General features: G+C 38.9%; 1 protein-coding gene across 1 annotated transcript in view; it reads left to right on the top strand.

Moving 5' to 3' along the window:
* The window catches only part of Nlrp9 (NLR family pyrin domain containing 9), a 57,844-nt gene extending 42,705 nt beyond the window's left edge, over nt 1–15,139 (top strand). Inside the window, exons 5-10 of the mRNA XM_076927608.1 lie at nt 523–687; nt 3,038–3,205; nt 6,161–6,331; nt 8,802–8,972; nt 9,524–9,694; nt 14,826–15,139. Of these exons, the coding sequence (XP_076783723.1) occupies nt 523–687; nt 3,038–3,205; nt 6,161–6,331; nt 8,802–8,972; nt 9,524–9,694; nt 14,826–14,973 (994 nt within the window). The 3' untranslated portion in view covers nt 14,974–15,139. The remainder of the gene's footprint in view (nt 1–522; nt 688–3,037; nt 3,206–6,160; nt 6,332–8,801; nt 8,973–9,523; nt 9,695–14,825) is intronic.
* The last annotated feature ends 6,669 nt before the right edge of the window (nt 15,140–21,808 follow it).

Raw genomic sequence — 21,808 nt, 5'->3', positions numbered from 1 at the left:
GCAGAGACCATAAAGAAATGCTGCTTGCTGACTGATTTCCCCATGACCTGCTTCCATAATCTTTCTTATTCAAATTAGAAACAACCTTCTTGGGGAAATTGCCCCCTCAGAGTGGCATTTCTACACCTATTTGTGATGAATAAAGTGCCCCATAGGCATATCATTCTGATGGAGGCTATTCCTCAATTCGGGTTCCCATTTCCCAGATAATGTCAAGTTGACAACTTTGATTAGCTAGGACAAGGCAATGTTCAGTGTTTAATATGAGGGTGAGTATGAGTCTCCTTAGAATTCTCTAGGTGTCATACAGATGTGGACAATGCAACAAAGGGGAGAGATCTGAATAGCTTGCACCTTAGTGCTTCTCCAGTATCTGGGGATAACCAGTGAGAGTTTATGAGGTAACTGGGATGCCCAAACAACCACAGCATGTAAGACAAATCTGGGAAAGTGTGTATGCAAGTTGATCAGCCATGTACCCACGCATCCTAGTATAATGTGACATTTGGCCTTATTCTGCAGGTGTTCTTTCATGACTAACTTTGGAGATGGTTCATTATTTCACACCCTCCTTCAGCTACCTCACCTGAAATACCTCAACCTCTATGGCACTAATTTCTCCAAAGATATGATTGAGAATCTGTGCTCTGCTCTGAGATGCTCAGCCTGCAAAGTGGAGGAGCTGCTGTAAGTCGGTGCATTGTCCACACACAGGAGTTCCTCTCGAATGGTTTTCCCACAGATCTGGTGAATTTAAAATAATTTCAAGCACATTTGTTTAAGTCAAAGAAAGGATAGATAGTAAACACTACACCAAAACAAAAAATAGTACAGCAAATGCAAGCGAAAATATAACACCCCATGTGTCTCATTTATGAACAATTTTGTAAAATCTTGATAAATCTAAACACTGAATATTTATTTTACAAAACTGAACTTGAATATAAAACATGAATAGTGTTGATAAAAATAGTATAATCATTGAGGTTGTAGATATGCCAATTGTATCAATCTTACTTAGCACTGTACATGGATATATTATTACACTATATCTAATTGTCCCATATATATATTCTATGTATGTCCACTAATATATATTATATATGTATGTATGTGTATATATACATATATATAATCGGAAAATGAGATATAGCACAATAATTTCAAGTTTTAAATATATTTTCTAAATGAAATAAATTCAACTAAATAGATAAATTCATCTACCACAACTCAATATATCATATTTGCACATGTGAAACTATATATTTAGAATAATGTTTAGAAATGTGGGATCAATTTTAAGAGTCAATTTAAAAGAAGAAGGTTATAATACTGGTTTCTCAGAAGATTGGGGTAGGCAAACTGTGTAATGGAATTACAAAATCTTTGTGATTTCATGAGTGCTTAGTGGGGTTAACAAAACCATTTCCTCTGATGTCTGGACTGTTGCCTTGATTCTAAACAAGTAGCTTCTAACTGTTTGATATTTTCTAGGTGATAGGATCAACTTTTACTCTAATGAGGTGATCTTTGGTGGGCATAGTTACAAGTCCCCAGAAGAACCAAATTAGCACCATTTTCTGTAACTATCATGCCCATCCCCAATCCTCAGCAAAAAGTTCGATTTGGTGTTAGCACCAACCACGCTTTCATGGTAAAGCCTGTGTTTTTAAAAAGATCCCCAAAAGTTCAGGGTTTTTATGCTATTTAGCATTAACTGTCAACTTGACCTAAAGTAGACCGTCTTAGTTCAGTAATTGTCTTTAATAGCTTGGTATTTTCCCAATAGTGAGGGAATATCTTGATTGTGATTGATGTAAAAGGTCACAGTGTACAGTGAGTAATCACAGTCCACTGGGTAGATGGTTCTGGTTTTATAAGAGTCTAGCTAGATAATTATGAACTAGCAAGCAGCTCTTTCATGAGGGTTCTTGCTCTGACTTCCTCAATGATGCTGTGACCTGGAAGTGTAAACCAAACCATTTCTATTTTCTTTGGTCAAAGTGAGTGTTTTTATCAGTGATGGAATGAAACGAGAGCAGGGGTCTTCTAGTTTGGCAAATATATCCATGTGGAGCACTGGACATGCACGAGGCAAAGGGTCTTGTACTTGGAGTCCTTCCAGGTCTTTCCATGCACATGATCTCTCTGATTCTATTTTCTTTTCTTTCTTTTCTTCTTCTTTTGTTTTTTTTTTTTTTTTTTTTTTTTTTTTTTTTTTTTTTTTGTTTTTCAAGACAGGGTTTCTCTGTGTAGCCCTGGCTGTCCTGGAACTCACTCTGTAGACCAGGCTGGCCTCGAACTCAGAAATCCACCTGCCTCTGCCTCCCAAGTGCTGGGATTAAAGGCATGTGCCACCACCACCTGGCCTAATTCTATTTTCTGTATCATATCTTCTTAATATACTAAACTGGCAAGTGAGATAACAAAACATTAAGCGTTATGACCTCCTCAGAAAATTAAACACAAGGAGTAGGATGTAAGAATGTCAACCTATAGTTGGCTGATCAGAACCCCAGGTTAGATGAAATGGGCTTAGTCACTGATAACTAAATCTAGAAGGGAGGGTATCTGAGAGAGACCCAAGAAGAAAGTGTGTGTGTGTGTTGTTGTTGTTGTTGTGTTGTTGTTGTTGTTGTTGTTGTTAATATGGGTAATCAGACTTACTGGGGTACAAATCATATTTTAGTTATGGTGTCTATCTGTACACTAAAGGTCATGGCTTCTACCCACTACCTTCCAGTAACATCCTGTTTGTTGTTGTGACAACCATTAACATCACCAAACATTTCCAAATGGATCCTAGAGAGTAAAATCACCCATAGTTGAAAACCACTAGCTTTCGGCTTATTCCCAATCAGTAGAACTCTATAAATTTACCATGATAGCCATGCAATTGTGCTTATAAATTTTATAAAACTATGATGTATGTCTGGACTGCTAGTAGGATCTAAGGCATTTGTGCCAGTAATAGACAATCTTACGTGGATCACCTAACAAGGTTATTCCTAATCTGTGATGTGTTTCTCACATGTAGGTTGGGTAAATGTAACATCTCAAGTGAGGCATGTGGCATAATTGCTAGTTCCCTTATCAACTCTAAGGTGAAACATCTCTCATTGGTTGAAAATCCCTTGAAAGACAAAGGACTGGTGTTACTGTGTGAGATGCTGAAAGATCCAAGCTGTATCCTGGAGACACTGATGTAAGTTGTTCTGGGAGAGCATGCCCCAGAGCTATTGCAGAAACCTGCCCATGGGTCCAAGCATCATAAAGGTATTCAGATGCCCACTGTAGAATACAAGAGAGCATAGGTTGTGTCATTAGACTCAATCACTTTCCATGCTTCAGTTGCCATACCAGTAAGCAAAGTAAACGTAAGCAAAGATATCACGAGACCAAGTTGAGACAACTCAAGGCTAGTTCTGAAACTTCTTATACATTATTTTTAGTTTATTAAGCTAAGATGTTCTTATCCTGTAAAGATGTTGCTTCTGGAAAGAGATTGCTTACAAGGCCAGAGGATAATGTGAATAAGAAAAAAATGATCATTTCGAAGGCAGGTCTTACTACATCTTACCTAAGTCACTATAAGCTATCTCCTGCCCTGAAGTTGAAGTTGGCTTCTCCTGGTATAAAACTGTCAGATTATGGTCCCAGTGAAGCCATAATATATAACTTACTATTCCATCAATCAAAGGCCTTAGGATGGGGAATGTAGTCAAAGATATGTTGGTTTATGGAAGAGGAAGAGTATACATACACAAATTATTGTGTCCTCTGTAGTCAGAGGACATGCAGTAGTAAGTACATGTGCAACTTACAGCTATGACATGCATAAAAATTTAAAAACACTGAATATTGACCATTTTAGAGAGAGATGTTTAATCAAAGAACACTAGTGCATATTAAGTATGTCTCACATGAACTGCTTATAAAGAGACCAGAAGTGTTTCATACTTCATTTAATTTTTTTGGAACATTTTCATATTATGAGTCTTGGTAATGGTCCCAAATTTCAACCATAAAATTTATTTGGCACAGTGTATAAAATCTGTGCACATGGCTTGAGTTTGCATATGCACAGGGTTTCATACAATATTTTCAGTGCCTTTATGTTTTGACCTGGTTTGAATACATGAGCACAGTTCTGTAAGATTCTTATTGTGGCATCGTGTAATTTTGAAAATATTTTGTATTTTGCAGCGTCAAAATTGTCCATTTTTTTCAATTAGGAATGTTTAGTATGAAGTATACTAAACTTTACAAAATCTATTTATAAATTAATGTATATGTATGTGTGCTTGCGTGAGTTTATGTGTACCATGTCAGCGCACGAGACTACTGAGGCCAAAAGAGGTCATTAGTCCCCTGGAATTGTAATCATAGGAGATCATGAGCACCCTATATAGGCTATGTGGTATTTGGAACTGGACCCCAAGTTCTCTGCATCATCAGCAAGTGATTATAAATGTTGAACCATATCTCCAACCCTGAAGTAAAACTTTTGAAGGGAAAGGAAAAATGAAAAGTTGAAGAATGTTTCAGAAAAAGTAGGGGAAATGACATTAGAAGACAATAATACTTGGTTATTTAATTACCACTTGATGTTATATAGTTGGTTAAATTAAAACTATGTTTGGTGACTACTAATTATAAAGAGCTGCATTGATCATGAGTTGTCTTAAATACTTAGTCTTTAAGTACTAGTCTTTAACTCATAGAAAAAACAGGATTAGGAGAAATATGTAAAATAACAGGATTTGGCTGGAGTAATAGCTAAGTTGGAAAAAAAAAAAAAAAAACACTTGCCACTCAAACATGCTGAGCTCAGTTTGATCCTACAACCCCATGTGAAAAAGCTGTGTGTAGTAACACACTGAAGAAGTGGAAGTACCAGGATCCTTGGGCTCACTAGACAACCACCCAAGTCATTAGAGTTCCAGGCCAGTGAACGAGCCTATCTCAAAGAGAAATAAATCCTGGTGTTCCAGAGTATGACATCTGAGCTGTCCTCTGACCTCCACATGCATGTGTACCTACACAGAGACAGACAGATACACACACACACACACACACACACACACACACAGACACACACATACACACACAAGACATACACACACTCCCATAGACACAAAAAAGAAATTTTAAAAAATTATTGGAAGATACTCTACTAGAACAGGATTCTCTAAGATGATAAATTACTAATATGGGTGGAAGTTTTAGTGGGTTGTTTATAAATTGGCTTGCAAATCAATAGTCAATTTTAGAAACATCTATACTGACCAATAATGTCAGTTTTCCAAAATGTTTTTTTTTTTGAAAATATTTCCATCACTTATTTGGGAAAGAGAAGAAGACGGAAGGAGAGGGAGACAGAGGGAGAAAGAGGGGGCAGAGAGAGAGAGAGAGAGGATACTTGCACACACATAGAGGGCAGAAGACAGCTTGTGGGAATCAGTTATTTCTTTGCATCCTGTAAAATTGAACTCAGAATCCTAGCCCCCCTCCCCATTTTTCCCTGGATGCTGTTAGCCACAAGCCTGATGGGAAAGAGGGAAGAGGTGGAGATCAGGGTTATCAGGGTTCAGATGACCATGAGTATGGACAGAATGATCACCAGAGACTGTTACATTGAGACAAGTCTACTTTATGCTTAAGGGATAGGGCATAGAAGGAATTTTAGGGGTATAGTATGGGTAGAAGGGGCCAATTGGTCCTGTATTCTAGGCAGCAGTAAGGGCTGATTGTTTATAATACAGGACCTAATTATCATGCAGGTGGGAAGCCAGAGTGGGATGCATGTGCTGAGTTACACACCTTTGCAGAGAGTTCTGTACAATGTCACTTTTCAGACAAGTGCACACAAGGCCAGCCACTGTGTTCATTGACAGTCTCCAGACAAAGAGTCAGAAAGCCCTGTGAAGAAGGTTGTCTTCTATGTTGCACCAAGCTTTGTAAGCAGTCTAGTCCTTGGGGGCTGCTAGCTTATAGGTCCTCAGACTTGGTGGCAAGAATATTTAGCCATCTTATGAGCCCACTTCAAAATTCTCTCATACAAAGTAGAAATTCAGTATAGGAAGAATATGAAAGTCTTTGCAGAGCATGTGAATATTCCAAGAGTTAAGTAAGCTTCTAACATGTGATCCTCTTTCAGGTTGTCTTACTGCTGTCTCACATTCATTGCCTGTGGCCATCTCTATGAAGCCCTTTTGAGCAACAAACATCTCTCCCTGCTTGATCTGGAATCAAATTTCCTGGAAGATACTGGAGTGAACCTTCTGTGTGAGGCTTTGAAAGACCCAAGCTGCACCCTTGAGGAGTTATGGTAGGGCTGTGTTCTCACCTATTGCTGGTACTGCTGTTTCAGGTGTTGGCATTCAAAAGTAGAAGGCTAGAATTGTCTGAATGTCATTGTCACTTCAGAAATTGTCTTACACCTGCCACCCATGATACCCATCTTAAGACATGGAGCCCTGGGTGATTGGATCATGAACATGAGTTTGCCTGAGTGGGTTTACTGCCCTGATAAAAGAAGCCCCAGCCACTACTGCCTTGTCTTTCACATAGCAACACTTTTACACTCCAACAAAGCTGGGGAGATGACTCAGTAATTGGAAGCCATTGTCACTGAGTCATAAGAAACAGAATCTGGATCCCAGCACCCAGGTCTGATAGTCGACAAACACCTGTAACTCCAGCACCAAGCACCAATGTCCTCCTCTGGCCTCCATGTGCACCATCCAGACATGTACACATACATTCACAAAGGCATATACACAGAGACACAAGTGAAAAAGAAGGTGTATCTATGAGCCAGAAAAATCAGGCTTTCTACACATACTGCAGCAACCAGCTTATACCTTGATCTTGTTTTTTTTATGTGACTGACATATCTATTTACAAGCATTCCAGCCTAATGTTGTGTTAAAGCAGGCCAAACAGGTTAACACACCACAGAGGGTGATGTCTGCTTGAGAAAACAAGTCTGTGGTTATGACAGCTGATTCTCCTGGGATGCTCAGTGGCTTCCTGAGTGTAGGTTAAATCAAAGGAGTTGTTTGGAAAAAAGGCTGTGTTGTATGCTTCTCTTGAGTTGGAACTGAATGGAATGAAGGTTATCATTAGTATCCGTAGCACTTGGGCAGAGGATTTTCCTTACACTTCTCCCTTGGTATATAGGAAGGTGAAGTATAGTCCTCATGTGAAAGAATTGAGATGATGACCATGTATGCATATCAGGCACAAAGGTATCGTGTCTATGTACAAAAGTTACAGTTTCTACATCTTTACACTATTAGTCTCTTGTTGTGGCTGTCCTGAGAATTGTAGATGGATGTAGCAGTATGTCTATATAAACTAGATGCAAGTCACCCTGTGGCCTAGTGTGACAAATCAAAATATCTCTAGATGATATTTGCATCTCCTGAATGGTAAAATTAATTCCTGCTTATTAGCCATTAATATACACACACATATTTTCCATGCAAATAATTATATATATGTACATATATATCCATCAATCATAAATCTATGCATGTGTGTCTATAACTCTATTTACATATCTATCTGCCTATCTCATATCCACCCAACTCTTGTCTGTCATCTATGAATTTTACATCTCTCCCTTGTCTATCATTTATAAACTTACTAGCTTTACTTACATATCATCAATCTCTTCCTATAATAAACACACACACATATACATATGTATATATAATTTTATTATGCATCTAACATCTGCCTAATGTCTATAATTAACATCTAAACATCATCTAAGTATTCTCCATTCACCTATCTTATACCAACTATCTTCCTTCTGTCCCTCAACTTCTCTATTATTTACAATGCCATAGGAATCATAAGCTTGAGCCTCAGAGAGGGTTTGAAGAGATTCTATCATATTAAATACTGGCAGAAGTTACACACATAGTGACATTTGCATGTAAATCTGAAGTCAGTGATAAGGTAACCCCACTGGTTTTCAAGGCATATATACTTTTAACTATATAAGGCATATATACTTTTAACTACTTTAACTACTCAGAATGAGCGTAGGAACACCACATGAAGAAATGAAAGCAGAAGAACGGTGGTGAGCCAACACGAAGCAGAGGACCACAGCTGGTGGAGCATCATCAGCATTTCAGAAATGCTTGGGGATTTCTGGTTCATACAAATAAGTCAAGCTGTTAAGATGGAATCTGATGGACTAGGGATGTATCTCAGGTGGTAGAATGCTTACTTAGCATACAGAGTCCTGAGTCTGATTCTCCAGCACAGGCTTAAGAAAGCTAGAGTAGCAGCATGCCTATAATCTCAGCAGTAGGAGAAAGAAGTAGGAAGGTCAGAAGTTCAAAGTCATCCTCAGCTGTGTAATGAGTGTGAAGCCAGACTGGGTTACATGAGATTCTGTCTCAAAAGAAGGAAGGCAGTCAGTGAATGGCTGCTGGGAGAGGGAGAATCAGTCTCCTCCAGAGGAAGCTCTGACCTAGGTTATCCAATCCCCTGGATACATGTTCATACAAAGAAAGATAAATGGACTTATTGGGTTACATATGCATGTACGTATGTGCATGCACACACAGATACCATATGTGAATATATGTAACAAGAATAATTAAAGAAGAGATTATGAATTAGGAAGGGGAACTGAAAGGAATTGCAGGTAGACAGGGATTAATATAGACAGCTAGCTATAGATGCAGTTCTCATATGAAGTTCTAAACAATACAGTTATTGATGAATTAAGACAAACGGATTAAGGAGTAAGTATGATTTCATGTATGTTTTCTCAGGGTTTCAGGTTGCTTTTTAACTTCAGAATGCTGTGAGAAGATCTCTGCTGTCCTTACTTGCAATAAAAGTCTAAAGACCCTGAAACTGGGCAACAATAAAATACAAGATACTGGTGTCAAACAGTTATGTGAAGCTCTACAACATCCCAATTGTAAATTGGAGCGTCTTGGGTGAGTCCTTACTGTCATGGTGGGAGGGCTCACAACTCGATGAGGAAATACTAGAGGGTTAGTAGTGTTAAGAAGTCCACCTAGCATAGGCTTACAAGATTTGAGGAAATGCACAGTTCTTATACAGGCAGCAACAGATGCTGTGAGATTTTCCCCCAACTCAATATCTGGTTCTCTTTATCTTTCTGCCCCTTCTTCTCTGATGATCCCTGACCCTTGGTGTGAAGGGATGATATCAATACCTTATTGAGCCTGAGTATTCTATAGACACTCTCTGAACATTGACTATCTATCTGGGAGTCTCCATATTTACCAGTCCCCAGCAAAGAGAAGCTTCTCTGCTGAGGCTTGAGAGCTAAACCAAAACAGAGGTAATACTAAGCATTTTGAACAATATTTCTCATCTTCAGGGTCCAACCCCTTTTGATTTGAAATAGGGATTTTTCTCAGTGTTGGTTCTGTGGGCATTTGGGGCTGGTTAGGCCTTTGCTCAGAAGTGTGGAAGTGACACTGAACAGCAGACTGTTTTTCTGGCGTGTTCCCTGTCACAGGTTAGACCTGTGTGAGTTCACCAGTGACTGTTGTGAAGATCTAGCCTTGACTCTCACCACCTGCAAAACACTGAACAGCTTAAATCTGGACTGGAAAACCTTGGACCACTCTGGGCTGGGGGTGCTCTGTGAGGCTTTGAATCACAAAAGATGTAACCTGAAGATGCTTGGGTGAGTACCCACTGTCTCTCATAGTCAAGAATGTCTTCAAAACAAGCTCTTCTGTGAATGAAGTTGGCTCAAGCTCAACCCCACTGAGGCTGGGTTGAGGAGTTCTGTGGTGAGGGCTCACTGCTGCATTCTAGGCCATTAAGTACTATCTGGTTTTTATCCATTCATGAATACAATATTTTGATGACGATTAATCCAAATATCATCAGTTGTTTTTATTGGATATTGTATTTATTTACATTTCAAATGTTATCCCCATTCTTGGTTTCTCCTCTGGAACCCCCCTATCCCAACTTCCCTCCCCCTGCTTCTATGAGAATGTTAATAATAACTTTTGGTTTAAAGTCATTAGAATGGCTACTCCAGCTTGTTTCTTGGGAACATTTGCTTGGAAAATTGTTTTCCATCCCTTTACTCTGAGGTAGTATCTGTCTTTGTCACTGAGGTGCATTTCCAGTTATGCAGCAAAATCTGGGTCCTGTTTACATATCCATTCTGTTAGTCTATGTCTTTTTATTGTGAAATTGAGTCCATTAATGTTAAGAGATATTAAGGAAATTGATTGTTTCCTCCTATTATTTTTCTTGTTAGAGGTAGATTATGTTTGTGTAGCTATCTTCTTTGGGTTTGTTGAAAGAAGATTACTTTCTTGCTTTTTCTAGAATGTAATTTCCCTCCTTGTGTTAGTTTTCCATCTATTGTCTTTTGTGAGGCTGCATTTATGGAAAGATATTGTACAAATTGTTTTTGTCATGGAATATCTTGGTTTTTCCATCTATATTAATTGAGAGTCTTGCTGGGTATACTAGCATGGCCTGGCATTTGTATTCTCTTATGGTCTGTGTATCTTCTACCCAGGATCTTCTGGCTTTTATAGTCTCTGGTGAGAAGTCTGGTGTAATTCTGATAGGTCTGCCTTTATTTGTTACTTGACATTTTCCCTTATGGCTTTGAATATTCTTTCTTTGTTTTGTGTATTTGGTATTTTGAATATTATGTTCAAGAGGAATTTCTTTTCTGGTCCAATCTATTTGGAGTTCTGTAGGCTTCTTGTATGTTCATGGGCATGTCTTTCTTTAGGTTAGGGAAATTTTCTTCTATAATTTTGTTAAAGATATTTACTAGACCTTTAAGTTGGGAATCTTCACTCTCTTCTATACCTATTATCCTTAGGTTTGGTCTTCTCATTATATCCTAGATTTCCTGGATGTTTTGGGTTAGGAGCTTTTCGAATTTTACATTTTCTTTGATTGTTGTGTCAATGTTTTCTATGATATCTTCTGTACCTGAGAGTCTCTGTTTTATCTCTTGTATTCTGTTGGTGATGCTTGCATCTATGTCTCCTGATCTTCTTTTTCCTAGGTTTTCTATCTCCAGGGTTGTCTCCCTTTGAGATTTCTTTATTGTTTCCATTTCCATTTTTAGAAAGTAGATTGAATTTTTTCAATTCCTTCACCTGTTTGGGTTTTTTCCTGTAATTCTTTAAGAGATTTTTGTGTTTCCTCTTTAAGGGTTTCTACCTGTTTACCTGTGTTCTCCTGTATTTCTTTAAGGGAGTTATTTATGTCCTTCTTAAAGTCCTCTATCATTATTACGAGATGTAATTTTAAATCTGAAACTTGCTTGTTCAGTGTGTTGGTGTCCAGTACTTGCTGTGGTGGGAGAACTGAGTTCTGATGGTGCCAAGTAGTCTTGGTTTCTATTGATTATGTTCTTGCCCTTGCCCCATGCCATCTGGTTATCCCAGGTGTTAGTTGTTCTTGCTATCTCTGACTGGAGCTTGTCCATCAGTCATTTTTAAAAAAAAAAAAAGTGGCTTATTTTTAAAAGTTGTCATTCAGGTATAAAGAATGATGAAATCATAAGATTTTTAGAAAATAAATATAGCAACCAGAAAGGAATAAACATGTTCTCTCTCATATACAGATGCTAGCCTACACATGTATTCTCTCTCTCTCTCTCTCTCTCTCTCTCTCTCTCTCTCTCTCTCACACACACACACACACACACACACACACCATCATATACTGCACAAAATGATGATAAAAAGGATAGATGAAAAGAAATATAAGTTCACATATATAGTATATTTAATGTTTTTCACTAAATGGTCCCTAGGTATAACAATTTTCTTTTTTATTTATTTCTTTGTATTGAATATTTTCTTTATTTACATAACAAATGTTTTCCCCTTTCCAGGTCTCCCCTTCACAAACCCCATTTCCCATCCCCTCTCCCCCTGGTATAACAATTTTCAATGCCAAGTTAAGTTCTAAAACTTTTTTGTTTGTGTGTTTTGCCACACCTGCACCCTGTTGATTTCAGTCCTGTACTAGGGCTCTAAAGAGTAATGTTCAAGCAAGGATGAGGGAAGAGCCAGGGTGTTAGCACAGATGGATAACCACGGTGAGGATGCTACAGTTGGAGCAGGACTGACCTAAAGAGAGGGTGGGGAGTTAGGAGGTGAAATTGACCAACAGACCTAAAAGAGCCTGGCAAAGCAGTATGAACTCTTTGTGTAATTAAAGGTGACATAACATGTGCTTGTGGTCACCAGAAAAGAAAAAAAACAGACAGAGGGGAGGAGAGGTTTGAGGAAGCCAGTTGTAATTTCAGGGAGACCTGTGTTCCAATCTTATCCTGTGAAAATCTGGGGGAAATCCAAAGTGTCCAAAGAAAAATGTTCAAAAAAAGAAAATATATTAATTATGTTGAATATTGAGTCCTTAAGACATTATTTGTCAAAAGAGCATAAAACAACAACAAAGGCAGCAACAACAGTAACAACAACAAAACAAAACCAAAAGCAGGTGTGTGTGATCCCTTTCTCCCAAGGTTCAGGAAAAATTGAAGGTGAGACAACGTTGGTAAGAGGTGGGGCGCACCAATTAAAGCAGCACCTTCTAGACTGGATAAGGTAGACATACTCATCAAGTGTCAGTAGCAGAGGCTGACTCCACAAGATCCATATAAATTCAAGCCAGTCAAAATGCAGACATGGATAGAACAGGTTCTCCTGAGACGCTGCCCCTAGCTGAAGAGTTGTTGACATCTGAGGGCTCCGAGTAAAAAGAGTCATTTCTCTCCAGGGATATGGCCCTCGCTAGGCTGCATATCATCTAGAGGATGGGTCTAAACACACACACATATATGGGACTCACTAGTTGGACTCAGTGAGCTCTTGGGCAGAAAAAGGAGATGAAATTTGGAAAGTAATGTGGAAGGACGTTAGAGAGGAGTGGGGAAAGAATATGATGAAAACATTATACATGTAAGAAATTCTCAGAACAAAAACATTGATCTTTGAAATATGAGTATAAAGATAATAACCATTTGGTGACTTTTGGTAACTCTGAAAACAATACTTTTTTTATTTAATTTTATTTTTGTACTTACTTTTACATCCTGCTCACTGTTCCCTCCTGGATACCTCCTCCCACATTCCTTCCCCATCCCTCCTCTCCTTCTCTCCTGAGTATGTGAGGGCCACCTGGGTATCCCCCCACATTGGTATTTTAAGTCTCTGTAAGGCTAGGCACTTCCTCTCCCACTGAGGACACACAGGGTAGCCCAGCTAGAAGAACATATTCCACATACAGACAGCTTTTGGAGACGGTCCCTGTTGGAGTTCTCCATGACCCACATGAAGACCAAGCTGTACATTTGCTACAATAAGTGCGGGGAGTCTGAGGTCCAGCCCTTTATGTTCTTGGGTTGGTGGTTCAGACACCGAGAGACCCAAGGGTTCAGATTAGTTGATTCTGGTTTTTTTTTTTTTTTTTTTTTTTTTTTTTTTTTTTGGACTACCTATCCCCTTCGGGGTAGGTAAGAGTCCCCAAGTTACATCCACTGTTTGGATATGGGGGACTGTTATTTGTCTGAGTCAGCTGGTAGTCAGAGAAGAACATGCTCCTGTCTGCAAGCATAACAGAGTATCATTGATAGTGTTAAGGGTGGGCACTTGTCCATGGGATGGTCTCAAGTTGGGCCAGTTATTGGTTGGCCATTCCTTCAGTCTCTGCTCCATCTCCTGTGCCTGCATTTCTTGTAGACAGGATAAGTTTTGGATTGAAAGCTTTGTAGGTGAGTTGGTATCTCTGCCACTCCACTGGAGTTCCTGCCTGGCTACAGGAGGTAGCCACTTTCATATCCCCAGTGTCGTGAGTCATAACTCCCATTGATTCTTGGGTATCTCCCTTATCTTGAGTCTCTGCCTCATCTGGGAGATGCCCCCCACCTCTGCATAGTAACTGTAAAATACAGATACCATGCTAAACTCCACAGACCCAAAGTAGCAAAACAAGAAGGAAGACCCAAACTAGGAAGCTTGAATCTCACTTACAAGGAGAGATAAAATAGTCATAAGAGGCAGATGGAGGGAGGGAACTTGGAGGGAGTGGGGATGATGAGGTGATGAGGATTCAGGATCAGGTGTGGGGAAGGACAGGAGAGGTGGCCATGAAAATGAATGGAAACGAATAACGTTTTTAGGTAAGCTTAGTGATAATGGCACTGGTGAAACAGGCGGTGACAATAGGTGAGCTAAAGTGTAGGATATGCTGTGTCTCACAGAAAGTGAATAGAGACGTCAAAGGAACAGACTTCCTATGAATAATTATGAGATTAGTGACTATGCCACTAATTACACCAATGTTCATAAGTGTAAGAAAAGCCAGCACTAAGTTATAATACATGAATAAGAAATACACATGATTAGGCACTTAAACAGTGAATGGGTGAAAATGGCCATTTGATGATGATGATGGTGGTGGTGGTGGTGGTGTGTGTGTGTATGTGTATGTGTGTGTGTGTGTGTGTGTGTGTGTTGGATGGTCCCTTCTCCCTGAAGGGAATCATGCTGTGTCTTCACTCTTAATACATTCCTTTCATTCCTGCAACTGATGACAGAGAAGCAGTCATAGCTGTAAAGAGACACAAATGACTGTCAACAAAACTAGGGATGGCTCAATGAGAGAAGGGGCTTACTGTCATGCCTGACAACCCAAAATCCCTTTAGGAGAAGTGGGAGGATGGATTTCCATGGATAGTCCTCTGATCTTAACGTGTGCCTGGTAAAAACACATATGTAAGTTTTTCCAGTTATTAAACAGAATTGTCTGTTTTCACACAGACTAGACAAATCTGCATTTTCTGAGGAATCACAGACATTACTTCAAGCTGTGGAAAAGAATACTAATCTGAATATTTTGCATTATCCCTGGGTTGAAGAGGAACGCAAGAAGAGGGGTGTTCGTCTGATATGGAAGAGCAGGAATTGATCTTGTGACAATGGCTTATCCTTTGTTATGCTTCTCCTATACACCCTGTCCATACCCTGTCCCAAGTTGCACACCATGGTTCTGGTAGCTGTTTCCATGGCTGTTCTTTCACAGTGTCCCACCACCACCCATCTTTACACCTCCCCTCACCACTTTGCAATATTTATATTACAAACACATTCAATAAACACTAAGCTTGTTTGAAAACATGATTGTTTCCTCCATGAATGTGTTAAAGTGTTAGAGTTTTAAAACTGAAAGGACCCTGGTCCTCTTACAGTTCTGGTTGGGAGTGATGCTTGTAACATGTCTTCACTGTGTGTCATTAACAGACCAGCAAATGTCCACCTGAACTTCTGTAGGTAGTCCATACCAAGATTCTAAAAGAGATGAATATCACTGTGTAGAAAGTGGGGTGTGAGAAGATCATGTCTAGAATTCCCAAAGGTTAAAATCTTAGATCAATAATTTTGGGAAAAGAATCCCAAAAATACTTTTCTAAGTTCTAGGGATGAGACCTAGGATGCACTCTTGGGGTTGGAACGATACCTGAATGGTTAAAGGTGTCCCTTGCTATTCAGAACCAGAGTTCAAACCCCAGCAGTACACTGGATGCCTCTCAACTGCCTGCTACTCCAGCTCTAGGGTATAGGACATGCTTTCCTGGCCTCCACAGGCACCTATATAAATGTACACACAGAGATATACAATACATACAAATAATAAACCTTGAAAACTTAATAGTTTACATGTTAACTGTTACTCACTATGGCATTTGCTATGTGGCAATAAATACGTCAGTCTTCCTTAAATAATATTTTAAAAATACTCTAAGTCAGCACCTCTCAAGCTGTGGTTGTGAATAAGATTGAATATCAGATCTCCTACATATCAGGTATTTATATTATGATTTATAACAGTAAAAAATATACTTATAAAGTAGCAATGAAATAATTTTATGGTTGGCAGTCACCACAACTTGAGCCACTATATTAAAGTGTTACAGCATCAGGAAGGTTGAGAAAAACTAAAAAAATTATATTTCTTTTTAAAATATATATACATTTTATGGCTATATGTGTACCTGGGTATGTGTATGTGTACCATGTGTTTACAGAAACTCTTGGAGATCAAAAGGGTGAGTGCCAAGACAGTACTCAAATTAATAAAATCAGAAATGAAAAGGGAGACATAACAGTAATAGAGGAAATTAAAAAAACTCGTCAGATCCTACTACAAAGGCCTATACTCAACAAAATTGGAAAATCTGGATGAAATGGACAATTTTCTAGATAGATACCAGGTACCAAAGTTAAACGAGGAGCAGATAAACCATCTAAACAGTCACATAACCCCTAAAGAAATAGAAGCAGTCATTAAAAATCTCCCCACCAAAAAAGTCCAGGGCCAGATGGTTTTAGTGCAGAATTTTATCAGACCTTCCAGGAAGGCATAATACCAATTCTCTTGAAACTATTCCACAGAATAAAAACAGAAGGAATAATACCCAATTCGTTCTATGAAGCTACGATTACGCTGATACCCAAGCCTCACAAAGACCCAACAAAGAAAGAGAACTACAAACCAATCTCTGTTATGAATGTTGATGCAAAAATACTCAATAAAATTCTCGCAAAGCTAATCCAAGAACACATCAAAACAATCATCCATCATGATCAAGTAGGCTTTATCCCAGGAATACAGAGATGGTTCAAATACAAAAATCCATCAATGTAATCTACTATATAAACAAAAAAAAATATGAGCCTATCACAAAATGCTGAGAAAGCATTTGACAAAATTCAACATCCCTTCATGTTAAGTCTTGGAAAGATTAGGAATTCAAGGTCCATACCTAAATATAGTAAAAGCAATATACAGCAAGCCAGTGGCCAACATCAAACTAAATGGAGAGAAACTTGAAGCAATCCCACTAAGATCAGGGACTAGACAAGGCTGCCCACTCTCACCCTACCTATTCAATATAGTACTGGAAGTCCTAGCCAGAGCGATTAGACAACAAAAGGAAGTCAAAGGGATACAAATAGGAAGGGAAGAAGTCAAAATCTCACTATTTGCAGATGATATGATAGTATACTTAAGAGACCCTAAAACCTCCACCAGAGAACTCCTAAACCTGATAAACAACTTCAGTAAAGTGGCTGGATATAAAATCAACTCAAACAAATCAGTAGCCTCCCTATACTCAAAAGATAAACAGGCTGAGAAAGAAATTATGGAAATGACACCCTTCACAATAGTTACAAATAATATGCAATATCTTGGAGTGAATCTAACTAAGCAAGTGAAAGATCTGCATGACAAGAACTTCAAGTCTCTGAAGAAAGAAATTAAAGAAGATCTCAGAAGATGGAAATATCTCCCATGCTCCTGGATTGGCAGGATTAATATAGTAAAAATGACCATCTTGCCAAAAGCAATCTATAGATTCAATGCAATCCCCATCAAAATTCCAAATCAATTCTTCATAAAGATAGAGCAATTTTCAAATTTATTTGGAACAGCAAAAAACCCAGGATAGCGAGAACTATTCTCAACAATAAAAGAACTTCTGGGAAAATCACCGTCCCTGACCTCAAACTATACTAGAGGGCAATAGTAATAAAAACTGCATGGTATTGGTACAGAGACAGGCAGGAAGATCAATGGAATAGAATTGAAGATCCAGAAATGAGCCCACATACCTATGGTCACTTGATCTTTGACAAAGGAGCTAAAACCATCCAGTGGAAAACGGACAGCATTTTCAGCAAATGGTGCTGGTTCAACTGGAGGTCAACATGTAGAAGGATGCAAATCAATCCATTCATATCTCCTTGTACAAAGCTCAAATCCAAGTGGATAAAAGATCTTCACTTAAAACCAGATACACTGAAACTAATAGAAGAGAAGGTGGGAAAGACCCTCAAATACCTAGGCACAGGGGAAAAGTTCCTGAACAGAACACCAATGGCTTATGTTCTAAGACCAAGAATTGACAAATGGGACCTCATAAAATTGCAAAGCTTCTGTAAGGTAAAGAACATTGTCAATAAGACAAAACAGCAACCAACAGATTGGGAAAAGATCTTAACCAATCCTACATCCGATAGAGGGCTAATATCCAAGATATACAAAGAACTCAAGAAATTATACTCCAGACAACCATATAACCCTATTTAAAAATGGGGTACAGAGCTAAACAAAGAATTCTTAACAGAGGAAACTCGAATGGCTGAGAAGCACCTTAAGAAATGCTCAACATCCTTAGTTATAAGGGAAATGCAAATCCAAACAACCCTGAGATACTACCTCACACCAATCAGAATGGCTAAGATCAAAAACTCAGGTGATAGTAGATGCTGGCGAGGATGTGGAGAAAGAGGAACACTCCTCCATTGTTGGTGGGATTGCAAGCTGGTACAACCACTCTGGAAATCAGTCTGGCTGTTCCTCAGAAAACTGGACATAGCATTACCTGAGAATCCAGCTATACCACTCGTGGGCATATACCCAGAAGATGCTCCAACATATAACAAGGACATATGCTCCATTATGTTCATAGCAGCCTTATTTATAATAGCCAGAAGCTGGAAAGAACCAAGATGTCCCTCAACAGAGGATTGGATACAAAAAACGTGTACATTTACACAATGGAGTATTACTCAGCTATTAAAAATAATGAATTTGAGAAATTTTTAGGTAAATGGATGATCTAGAAATTATCATCCTGAGTGAGTTAACCCAATTACAAAAGAACACACATGGTATTTACTCACTGTTAAGCAGATGTTAGCCCAAAAGCTTGGAACAGCAAAGACTCAACCCACAGACAACATGAAGCTCATGAAGAAGGAAGACCAAGAGGGGATGCCTCAGTTCTACTTAGAACGAGTAACAAAGATGCTCAAGGGAGCAAAATATGGAAACAAAACATGGGACAGAAACTGAAGGAGGAGCCATCAGGAGACCATTCCACCTGGGTATTCATCTCATGTACAGTCACCTAAGCTAGACACTGATGTGGATGGCTGGAAGTGCATGCTGTCAAGAATATGATATAGGTGTCTCCTTAGAGGTCTGCCAAAGACTAACATTCAGAGGATGATGCTCACAGTTAACTACTGATATAATCAGGGGCTTCCCAATGGAGAACTTAGAGAAAAGACTGAAAGAGCAGAAAGGGTTTGTGACCCCAGGAGGAAAGCAACAATACCAAACAACCAGAGCCCCCCAGGGTCTAAACCACCAGCCTGGGAACACATAGGGACCAACCCATGACTCCAGCAGTATATGTAGGGGAGGATGGTCTTGTCAAGCATAGGTGGGACAGGAGTTTCTTGGTCCCATAAAAAACGAACACACAGTGGGGAGGGGGAATGTGAGAGTGGGGAGTGGGGAGTGGGGGGGTAGGTGCGGGCAGTGCCTCATAGGAGCATGAGGAGGGGGGATGGAATTGGAGGTTTCTGGGTGGTGGGAGAAAGTGGGGTAAGGGGATAAAATCTGAAAGGTAAATATAATACCCAACTTAAAAAAAGAGATGGGAAAAAGGGGGGAAAGGAGAAAAAAGAGAAAAAAATAAAGAAAAAATAGGAGACTTCATAACACAAAGGGAAAGATTTAGAAATTTAGGAGGCAGTTTATGTTAATGGAAACAGCATCATAGAAACTGGAAAAACACACCCTCATAGAGTCACAAGGAGGGGGGATGGGATAAGGGGTTCCTGGGTGGTGGGGGGAATGGGATAAGGAGATAAAATTTGAAATGTAAATATTACAACCAATTTTTAAAAGGGGAAAAAAGTTGTTAGAACCCAACATCTTTTAAAAAATGTCAGCCCTCTAGGAAAAAAAATTTTTTTGGATACTAAAACTTGTTCTGAGAATTGTATATTGCAGAATACACAGTCTTGGTGTATCTACTCATCAAGAATACAGAGCAGACCTGCTCAAACCTCCGATGTCCTGGAATTCCATCTGGATGCAGTGAAGACACAGCATCAGAGGCTTATCAATTTACTCTTCCCCCCACCCCTCTTCTAATATCTCAATGCCCGTAATCAGCTTGAAGAAGTTAAAGAAGAGTCAGCGCCCCTATTCCCTGGGCTTGGGGACTAAGGTGGTTAATATGGGTCTGTCTTTCTAGGGAAAAGTAGTGGTTTTGTTGGAACAGGGAGAACTAGCTAGGACTTATTGCATAGCCATAACCTATTAGTAGAAATCTGTATAATTAATATCAAGATGAAGCTATAATTTCTTAAATGATACAAAATTTACTTTGATTTCAAATTTAAGGTTTTCATTGGTACGAGCTTCTTATTGATATAAAAGTGAGATTAATATTGTTACTCTCATAGGCACTGTGCCTATATAACACATTTAGGAATACAAGGCTTAGACCCAGTCCTTCTTTAACTTTTTTAACTGATTTGGGATGGTTAGCCTATGAGTTAAGGGACTATAGCAAATTCATGGCATTGAGTTTATTATTAGGGTGTTTTCCATATTTTATTTAGAAATAGCTGAGAGGAGTTAACAGACAACAGTCCAGGTTACCTTACATGGATAGTTGGTTTTCAAAATGTCAGAAGTTCATAGAATTGACGTTACAAATATTTCTATATTAATGTTCATTTTGATTAGAGACCAGTCTGCTCCTGACAGCTTCCTGCCTTGGATTCTAAGAAGAAATTGAGCATCCTTGGAGTTACTCCAGTTGTGCGGTGACAGCCACTAGGTAAGAATTGCCTCTTTCCATCTACAGACAAATTAATGTCCAGAAAAGGACACACCTGCAGAATAGTCGACTGATTATATCTGCCTAGACAGAGTAATCAGCCCTTAATAATTCTGCATCACTAAAGTCTGTCAGATGATTCTGGGCCAGAAGGCTGAAGATTTGATGTTCCAACATTGTAGTATAGGGGCTTTCCAGGTGTTCAGCAGTCTCTATAAGTTGGCTAAGTCTTAGAAGCTATGTTTAGTGCTTCCCATAACTTCAGTTAACTCAGTCATTCTGGATTTCTGATGGGGTTGAAGACCTATAGTCTCATAGCCAATCCTGGCTATTTACTTTGAGAGAAAAGATTTGAGTGGATGGTTTTCAGCTGACATTCATTCTAAAGCCAAGAAAAAGCCAGGATCAAAACTAAGTGTTTTAGTTAGGAGAGATGACAGAGGTTCTGATTAGTCAACAAAATGATGGACTGGGTATTAGGACTATCTTGTACCTCACTGGTACAATTAGGAATAATTATGCTCTAATTGCATTTTGAGAGAAAAAATTATTTTAACAGGAAGGGTGAAGCTAGGTGATGAGAGAGAGAAAGAGAGAGAAAGAGAGGGGGGCATGGAGGCAGATGTTCACACATTTCCACCAGTCAAAGATAGTTTATATATCTAGGTTTGGTATTGGGTTACACTTCTGATTGAGCATTACCAAACTTATAAAGCTTTTGATTAACATTTTTTAAAAATGTATAAAAGCAAAAAGGAAAAGGGTCATGGGATAGGAGTTTTCTAGGGAGGGGAAATGGGGAAAGGGGATGGCATCTGAAATGTAAATAAAATATAAAAATAAATTAAAAAATAAAATAAAATCTACCTCTGGACTTTCAGAACTAAAACACCTCGATTATATCACAAAGGGAGACAGAAAATTCTATCCAGATGGCCCCTAACTTGTAATCAGTTGACACTAATTTTTTGCACTTTGATGGATTATCACACTGTTACTACCTCACAAAGGAGCATAGATATATCTCCGTGTGGTTCCCATCTTGTAATCATTTAACTTGGGATTTCCCTTCCTTTCGATGGGATGTCAGAATATAGT

The sequence above is a fragment of the Arvicanthis niloticus genome, chromosome 30 (genome assembly GCF_011762505.2).
Source record: "Arvicanthis niloticus isolate mArvNil1 chromosome 30, mArvNil1.pat.X, whole genome shotgun sequence".
NCBI classification, from domain to species: Eukaryota; Metazoa; Chordata; class Mammalia; order Rodentia; family Muridae; genus Arvicanthis; species Arvicanthis niloticus.
The sequence above is the reverse complement of the archived record's forward strand: the minus strand, read 5'-3'. Positions and strand labels throughout refer to the sequence as shown.